The sequence below is a fragment of the Echinops telfairi genome, unplaced genomic scaffold (assembly GCF_000313985.2).
Source record: "Echinops telfairi isolate 266 unplaced genomic scaffold, ASM31398v2 ScPeMD7_7463;HRSCAF=8501, whole genome shotgun sequence".
In the NCBI taxonomy this organism is placed as follows: Eukaryota; Metazoa; Chordata; class Mammalia; order Afrosoricida; family Tenrecidae; genus Echinops; species Echinops telfairi.
This window is the reverse complement of record NW_022111363.1, coordinates 7,832,394-7,840,829: the sequence shown is the minus strand read 5'-3', so window position 1 is coordinate 7,840,829 and position 8,436 is coordinate 7,832,394. Positions and strand designations below refer to the sequence as shown.

At 44.3% G+C, this 8,436-nt stretch overlaps 2 protein-coding genes across 3 annotated transcripts; one reads left to right on the top strand and one right to left on the bottom strand.

Moving 5' to 3' along the window:
- Window positions 1–1,251: 1,251 nt before the first annotated feature.
- Window positions 1,252–1,842, bottom strand: CUNH11orf71 (chromosome unknown C11orf71 homolog). Its single transcript, XM_004712811.2, has one exon. It carries the CDS (start codon window positions 1,712–1,714, stop codon window positions 1,319–1,321), a length of 396 nt encoding a protein of 131 aa, XP_004712868.1. The 5' UTR covers window positions 1,715–1,842; the 3' UTR covers window positions 1,252–1,318.
- A 166-nt stretch (window positions 1,843–2,008) lies between these two features.
- Window positions 2,009–8,420, top strand: RBM7 (RNA binding motif protein 7). Of its 2 annotated transcripts, none has more exons than XM_013007299.2 (5): window positions 2,009–2,149; window positions 3,039–3,201; window positions 3,770–3,857; window positions 6,619–6,709; window positions 7,886–8,420. In XM_013007299.2, exons 1-5 carry the CDS (start codon window positions 2,054–2,056, stop codon window positions 8,246–8,248), a joined length of 801 nt encoding a protein of 266 aa, XP_012862753.1. In that variant the 5' UTR covers window positions 2,009–2,053; the 3' UTR covers window positions 8,249–8,420. The 2 variants fall into 2 exon arrangements, with proteins under 2 accessions (XP_012862753.1, XP_004712867.1); XM_004712810.2 differs by having other exon boundaries at window positions 6,616–6,709.
- Window positions 8,421–8,436: the final 16 nt, after the last annotated feature.

Here is an 8,436-nt window from a genome sequence, read left to right as displayed (position 1 = left end):
TATCTGATATGCAGGATATATTTTCATTATTACAAATTGAACATAATTAAATATAATTAAAGCAGAGTGATTCATCACAAAATATGTAACTGTATATTGTTAAATATGTATGATTTCCAATGGTCTTAAGCGACCCCCAAAAGGGTCGAGCCCCACAGGTTGAAAATCGCTGATGTAGACAGTTAAGAAAACAGAAATATCAAGCCAGTTAAGGAAAGCACCAAGGATGTACATTATGGAAAGCAACGGTAACCAGCAGCTATTCTTAAGGCTGCAGCTGCTGAACAGAGGAGGAAGGGGGCTGTAGTCGCCTCATTTCATTTCCTCCTGAAAGGCAGGAAGCTCATCCACTGGATGAGCACAGTGAAGATTCTTGCTCAAATACTGAGCAGAGGAGTAGAGAGGAGTGCATTTCCAGGAAGATGCCTCAGTGAACAAGCAGCTTCATGGCGGGGACCCGAGGGCTAGGCATCCACCCGTGTGTTTGCAGACAGCAGGGAATGAGACACTGGAAGGGAATGTGAATAATAAAATGACAACTTGTGTTCAAAATTCATCCTTAGCCGTTGGCAACAAAAGGAATGTGTGTTGGTTTATGATGAAAGAAATTTGGGTTTCAGTTTTCTTTAGAAAGTGGTTATGGTCAGAGAGCTTGTCTGTAGCTTTATTCCTTTGTTGCCGGACAGATGGAAGAGTGACAGAAGAGTAAGTGATGCAACAACTTTCACCACCAAAAGCAAAGAGGACAAAAATCTGAGTGGGGGCAGTTAGGAACCTTGAATTTTAAGTGTCAAAGTATGAGAATCAGGTAGTGGAAAGGTACGCCTTATGGGCGTCAGTGAAGTATGGGTGATATAGGAAGTATAAGAGAATTGTTGGCGTTTAGGAGGGTGGCCATCGAAGATCAGTTTGTGACTACTTAAGAATAATCCCATCCTTTCCTAGTGGATTATGCCCATGGGGCTGCTAACCGCAACGTCAGTAAGGAGTTCCAACCCACCCGGAGCTCTTGGGAGAAAGACGTGGCTATCTGGCTCCGTAGGTCAGGAACATAGCGGGCTGTTCTACTCTGTCCTATAGGTTGAGTTGGAGTCAATTGTATGGCAGTAAAAAAATAATAAATAAATAAATAATCTATTCCCGAGCTAATCATTCTGGCGGCTCAAACAATGGGCTGTCCACAGAACCCCTGGGATTTTGGTAGTCAAATGAAAACACATCTAAAAAGAAGACTGCGATTGCACCAAGAACGAGTTTTTGGAAAGGCCTTGTTCCTAAGCTGCTCAAGGGGGAGTGGGGCGGGAGGGTGACATTCGTTTTAAGCCGAGACTCGGGCAGCCACGACACCCCCAAATGCTACCAGGCGCTGTTGCAGCACACTCCGTAAGAGATCGAGCTTAACCCCGGGCGCAGGGTAAGGCGAGAATCTGGCCTGGCGGCTTCTGCTCCGGCCCTCCGGCTCCCTGCCCTTTATGAGGCGGGTAGGGCTCCGACCGCCACCAGTTACCCGACGGCCCTCCGGGCGGGCGCTCGGCCGCCCCGTCTGCCGAGGCGCCGGTCCAGGGGGAGCCGCCCCCGGCCTGCTCATGAAGACGCTGTCCCCGGACACCATGGCCAACGCAAAGGCCGGCGGGCGGAGGTCGCCCAGAGTGGAGTGGGGGGCCATCCTGGACCCTTGGTCGCCGGCGGACAGGGACATCGCGTTCAGAGCCATCTTCAAACACTGTCCGCAGGCTCTGCGCTCGCCCCTTGATCACCTCAAGCCCTTGGCAGCCGCACAGATCAGTCCAGGGCGACTCCGGCCCGCAGCCAAACGGCTCCGGAAGCCATTCCTAAGGCCGCTACCGGTCGCGAAACCCCTTTAAGGAACGTTCTCCTCGCGAGAGCTTGCGTAAGCCGTCCGCGAACGTCAGCTTGCGCCGGGCGCGCGCGTGATGACGTCAGAACCACGCGACGCCTGGAAGCGGGAGGACGCAGAACTTCCGAGAGTGCGCAGTGCGAGTCATCGGCCGCCACCCTCGGGTCTCTTCCGCGGGGCGGCGAGGGCGCGGAGATGGGTGCTGCGGCGGCGGAAGCGGACTGCACTCTCTTCGTGGGCAACCTTGAGACCAAAGTGACAGAGGAACTCCTTTTCGAGCTTTTCCTCCAGGTAAGCGACGGAATCGGCCCGCTTTCTGGCTCGCGTCGGGCCCGGCCCGACTGCCCGCGGTGCTTTCCGAGAGGTCCCGTGCGGCGGACGGGTAGGCGGCTCTTTGAGGGGCGCGGTCGCGCTCTGAAAGCCGGGCTCTGGAGTCACCCTTGTTTGTGCCGGCCAGAGGCGACGAGGAGCGCTTAGGGAGGACGGGTCTTTCGGGCGTTCGCGGAGTGGGGACCAGTGTCTCAGCGTGTGAGTGCTCAGAGGTCGGCACAGTGTTGTCCTCTGCCCCCCAAGCGTAATCTCTGTCAGAACTCACTGGTAGGTTATACTGAAACTTCTGGGTCCGTCACCAGCTGCTTCTCACGTAAGTTCTGTAGGAAACTGTAGCGTTGTTCACGTAGGTTCAGTAGGCTGCCCCCCAAACTCCGTAGTAAAGGCCATTGAAGTGGTGCTATAGTCTAATCCCTAAGTCACGTGTGCTAAAAAGTCACAAGTCTCCTCTACTCCCACCCCTACCTCATTCCTGATCAGTGTGTGATCTGAGCGATACCAACTCGAGTTTTAGCCCTAGAGAAACGCTTTTTCTCTCTCTTGAAACCACGAAAATTGTCTTGTGGTAGGAAAATGCTCTATGATTAACATCTTAAAGTCACACGTACTTCGAACTGTAAATTCCACAGGATCTTGTGAGTCCCCCTCCCCAAATACATAAATCAGCCATCGCTGTGGGACTTCCCTTGAACCAAGATAGAAATCTATGGATCCGAGGCTTGCCCCGCCCTCTTGTTTTAAGTTCCTGATGCGTTTCTGGTGATGAGATTTTGTTGACTAATTCATTCGAAAACATCGAGCACTTTTCTGCTCTTTCTCAGTTTAATCCGAAAATGTTTTGACTTTGTAGGCTGGACCAGTAACAAAAGTAAAAATCCCTAAAGATAAGGATGGTAAACCAAAGCAATTTGCATTTGTCAACTTCAAACACGAAATATCTGTTCCTTATGCCATGAATCTGCTTAACGGGATCAAGCTTTTTGGAAGGCCAATCAAAATTCAGTTTAGATCAGGTAATGAGCCAATCATGTTCGCTTATTTGGTTTGAGTTTCATTGTTCGTTTTAAAACTTCTTGGGGCGTAGAAATGCTCTCCCTAGCTTTGCTGGATAGTCAACTTTGTTTCCATGAAAGTTAATAACATTGACAAAGAGGATTATAAACAATATAATTAAGAAAAAAGTTTAAAACTTCACCTTGGGTTAATGATAAGGATAGTATTCAAAAGACTTTGTTTCCAGTCCACTCCCTGAAAGGGTCAGGACTATTTTCTGAAAGTGTTTTCCTGGCTGCTTTTACAAATTTTGCTTCTTGAATGTGCTGTCACGAAACTTGCCAGGCACCTGGTCTGAACAAAAGACCAGAGTGGCCCAGTCTAATTGCATGTATTTACCCCGTCTAGCGCTTTGTTTGCCTAGCTTTGTTTTTGATACCCGGTACTGTGCATGTGTCATTTGCAGATGAAACTGCAAAGTAGTGGTTGTGTGTCAGCTTATGTCTTATGTGTTGGAGTGGTTTAGGGTGGAGGGTTGGGGAGATGAGTTTTCAGGTAAAATCTCTTATCAAGAACGTTTCCTTTTAGGAAGTAGCCATGCTTCCCAGGATGTCTGTGTGTCACATTCCCAGCATCATGCTGGGAATTCCAGCCCAACTTCTGCTTCTCCCAGCAGGTAAGCGTTATCACTGCCCACTGTCAGTGTCAGGGTGTTCTTATGTGTGGTGATCTCAGTGTGCATAGTGAGTGCCTAGTTTCCCTTTCTGCTCCTCCGCCTCTTCACATTGGATGGTCGTTCCATGCGCGTCTATTCCAAGGCAGCCTAGACGGAAACTATGTGTTATATAACTGTGTTAAACCATTTTAATATGTGAGGAGATATGCGTGCCCGTTCATGATTTTTAGAAAGTTCAGGCTCACTGCCACTGATTTAAAGTATGATTGAATAGTGACCCTGTTGATAGAATAAAACTAACTGCCTCTTTGGGTTTCTGAAACTTGAAATTTTTCGAAGAGTTAGCACCACCTGAGCAAGGGACTATGTAATCCACTACACCACCTGAGCGGCTGACAGCTGTATTGAGAAACAAAGTTTCTCAAAACATTACAGGCCCTTAATTAAGTAGACTACACACTAGCGTACTCTATTTTGTTTCATTTTCTAAAAAGTTAAATTAATTTCATAACCACTAGTCAGCTGTTATTTGTGGCTTAAAAATTCTTACTAGTAGACAGACGACTGGACCAAGAGTTTGTAGAATTACATTCTAGGTCTGCCTGTGTAATTGATTGTGTAATCATCTTGAACTGGTTGTATTTCTCTGATCCTATTCTTTTGTTTATAAGGACAAGAAGCTGAATTAATCTTAAAGTTCCTTCCAGCTAAAGAGAGTTAGAAAACGGTACTTAATTCCCTAAGTAATCTTTTTTTGCTTTAGAGAGGATAGTATTTTACCAGGGAAAGATCTACCCCTGTATTAGCACAGTACTATCACTGGGCATCACTTACGAAAGATACATTACTAAGCATCTGCCATGTGATTATCAGCCTCTTTGCTAAGTCTTATGAGGTAGGGATTATTGCCTTCTGTCTTATATGTGAACAATGACTGTTAAGCAGTAGTTATAGGATTCAAACCCAATCATTGTGATAGAGCCCAGTCACGAGAATGGAGTGAAAAGATCGGTTTCCCACAAACTGTTCATATATTGTCTAGTGGAGCTTAGAGTTTAAATGAAGACACAGGTACCTGGACTACTGCTTAAATCAATGTAAGTTCTCCGACGGAGTAGAGTGAGTACTTTGAGAAAGTTTCAACGGGAGAGCTAAAGTAGATGGATGTGGAACTGAAGGAGGCCAGTGGACTCAGGACATAATGGAAATAGCAGACATACATAGAGGCCAGGTGATGCTGTGCCTTAATCGACACCGCCATTTTACCCTAAGGACTATAGGAAGACACTGAGGTCGAATGAAGCGTAGTTTTAGCAACAGTGTGTGTTTTAAAGCACTATTGGAAGGGTATTTCCTGTGCTGCAAAGCTTTACAGGAGCAGAAAGCAGTCCCGTGAGTAACCTACTCTACCACCAGGTGTATAAATTATGGCAAGAAGTCAGATTAAATGATCTGTAAGATTTCTAACAGCTACAAAGGATTAGAAGAGGTACTTTATTTAATTAAAATTATTTAATTTAGTGATTTTACGTGCTTTGGAGAGAATGACATTCTACTAGGGACAAATTTACCCCTGGAACGAATAGCCACAGTACTATTAATACATTACTATTAAAATACATCATTTAATGTTATACATAGTACTATTATACTAGCATAGGTGATAAAATACTTGCTCTAGAAAAAGATATAAACTTAAGTCAAATTTTATTTCCAAGTATATTTTAAATTAACATTAACCCGTTAAAGTACTTCATAAGTAAAAAAACAAAACTGTAGCGCAAGATACCGCCTAGAGGAATGAGGAATAAGGTATAAAGCTTTAAGATCAATATTCTATGTATCATACAAAATTAGTTCCCTAAGTTCCAATGCCTGTACCTCTTTCTTGGCTCAATACGTGGAATCACCAGCTACTCACCCCTCAAAATAGGAATTTTATCCTATAATCTCCTTTGCCTCATCCCTCATATTTAATCCAGAAAATCGCTTCTATTTGGGCTTTGAATGGGCTGTGCATTGAATCGCTAGCCACAGGCTAGCAGTTGGAACCCACCCATGACTCCCCAGGAGAAGGAAAAGGCTCTCTGCTCCCATAAAACATTTAGGCTCTCAGAATCCCAAAGGAGCTGTTCTTCCCTGCCCTCAAGTCACTGGGAGTCAGAATTGACTTGATGGCAGTGAGAACCAGCCCTTTGCACTAGTCAAAAGATTGGCAGTTTTGTTTTGTTTTTTCCATAAAGAGCCTGTCAGCAGCGACTAGTTCAGACTTTATAGGTCATGTAATCTATTTAACTCTACTGTCCAGAGCTAAACTTATCACAGATAATATGTAACCAAAACATGCTTGTTTTCCAACAAAACTCTTTACAAAAACACATAGCCGGCTAAATTTGGCTTATAGGCAGTAGTTTATGCACCCTTGCACTAACTTGTTCCTCAGCCTGGACTATGCTACCTCTAGATAATCCATTTTTCAGGTCTCACTTCATGTTTCCTTTTTAGAAAGGCCATTGCTGACCATCCAAGCTGAAACAGAGCCCCTCTTTCCTTTAAGCTTCTGTTGCTTTTTATCATTTCATACACCAGCATTTATAACCATGCAGGATTATTTTGTCTGTGTCCTTTGGAGTTAGGGACCTTGTAACTTGTCTAATTTGTTCTGTGTTCTGGGAACTGGGTCTTGCTTACAATTGGATTTTGGTAAGTATTTGCTGAATGAATGGGAGATAAAATCTGTTGGTTTTCTTACTTTTAGCAGATATGAAAGGCCTATGGATAACGTGGCTCTGTCAGTGCAGACAATTCAGCGGTCTTTCTCTTCTCCAGAGAATTTTCAGAGACAAGCAATGGTAGGCTGACTATTCAACTTGAGTTGCTAAGAAATCATACTAGTTAAAGTGTTATCAGACAACTGTTGTTTTTAAGGAACAAATTACCTTTTCTAATGAACTGAATTATTCTGTGAACTTGTTGAATTTTAACCACGTTTTAATTTTCACTGAGCTGGAATATATATTTAAAGCATTCAAGGTAAATAAAAGGTGAACTTCATTTCACGTTTTCTTTTTCCTTTTCAGTGTGTGTGTGTGCGCGCGCACTAGAAACTTACTGTGTTCCGTCCTTGTAAGGATGCACTTTGCAGCTGTGCTTAGCGCTGCGGCTGCCTTCCACTGTCCATCCTGCTCCACAGTCAGTTGCCAGGCTCTTCTCTCTTGCTCTGCAGTAGTTCTTTTGCATTCATTTCTTCCTTTTCATTTTCTCGACTTAACCTAGGGTCTTGGCTAGTATTCCTCCGGCTTTTGCATTTCTCAGAATGTTAAAATGAAATAAAGGAAGTTGAAAGACCAGAATAAAGGGACGTCTACATTTTATACCAAGCCAACTCAGAGTGACCCTAGGGGATGAGTAGAAGCACACCTGTGGGTTGTGGAGGTTGTGTATCTTTATGGAAGACTCCTGCATCTTTTCTTCCAAAGAGAGGCTGGTGGTTTAAACCACTGACCTTTTGGTTCGCAGCCAAGCACATCAAATCCTGTGTGCCACTAATCTCTCACGTTTTACTTATGTTGTTTAATGCTCAGTAGTCTGACTCCACTGAACCTTTCTGGCCTCACCTTCCATTAGATACGATTTGTAAGATATATAACCTGTACCAGCCAGCATTACTTGATAACTCTGTTTTGGCTGTCTCTATTATTTTTGTGCAGTTTTCCTTTGGCATTTCTCCCCCTTAAAATATTTTCCTTAAAACATTCTGTCCATTCATGAATCCATTCCTAGTGCTACTGAGTTCCTGTTCTTTATATGTTCATCATTCAGTGGTTTATATTGTATTTTATATAACTACTCTTGAGTTGAGGGCAAGCAATATATTTATGTACTGATAACCTTGTACTATACATTGAAATGACCAAAGATATTTTAAAATGCTGCTTCTCATTTAGTTTAGGTTTCATGTAGGCAAACACTCTCTTGCTTGTCTATTATTGTATCTCTGATTAACCGTTTTTTCTTTTCCCCCTCAGATGAACAGTGCTTTCAGGCACGTATCATATAGCGGGAAGTTTGGTTCTACACAGCTGGATCAGTCAGGATTCTCCCCTGCAGCTCAGTCACCCAGTTCATCTTTTAACCAGTCTCCAAGCTCCCAGTGGCGCCAAGATGCATCATCGTCACAACGCAAAGCCCGACAGAATTCTCATCCCTATGTAGTGGACAGGCAGTATAGCTGGGAACAGTGTTACAGTGATCATGCCTCCGACCGGTACCGAGGCAGCCGGGAAGACTTCTTTTATGAAGACCGAAACCACGATACCTGGAGCCATGCCTACGACAGCAGGAGAGAAAACGGTGGTAGAGATGGGAAGTGGCGCTCCTCTCGACACTAACGAGTCTCGCAAGGAAAGAGCATTGTCTTCCCTTTCATTAGGGTCATTTTAGGCTCTAATATGCTATTGTGCTCTGGAAAAGTTTATTTGAAAAACTGTACAGAGCTACTTTACAAACTGCAACATCTCCTTTAAGGGAATAAAAATCTTCACCACCAATTTCATGCCGAAATGAGAAGACTTGTGGG

What these genes read in the sequence shown, in the direction of transcription:
- CUNH11orf71 (XM_004712811.2), bottom strand. Translation starts at nt 1,714, where the DNA reads ATGGCTCTGAACGCGATGTCCCTGTCCGCCGGCGACCAAGGGTCCAGG.
- RBM7 (XM_004712810.2), top strand. Translation starts at nt 2,054, where the DNA reads ATGGGTGCTGCGGCGGCGGAAGCGGACTGCACTCTCTTCGTGGGCAAC. An exon ending in CAAAATTCAGTTTAGATCAG is followed by an intron (nt 3,202 to 3,769) that starts GTAATGAGCCAA and finishes GTTTCCTTTTAG; the next exon opens with GAAGTAGCCATGCTTCCCAG. An exon ending in ACTTCTGCTTCTCCCAGCAG is followed by an intron (nt 3,858 to 6,615) that starts GTAAGCGTTATC and finishes TCTTACTTTTAG; the next exon opens with CAGATATGAAAGGCCTATGG.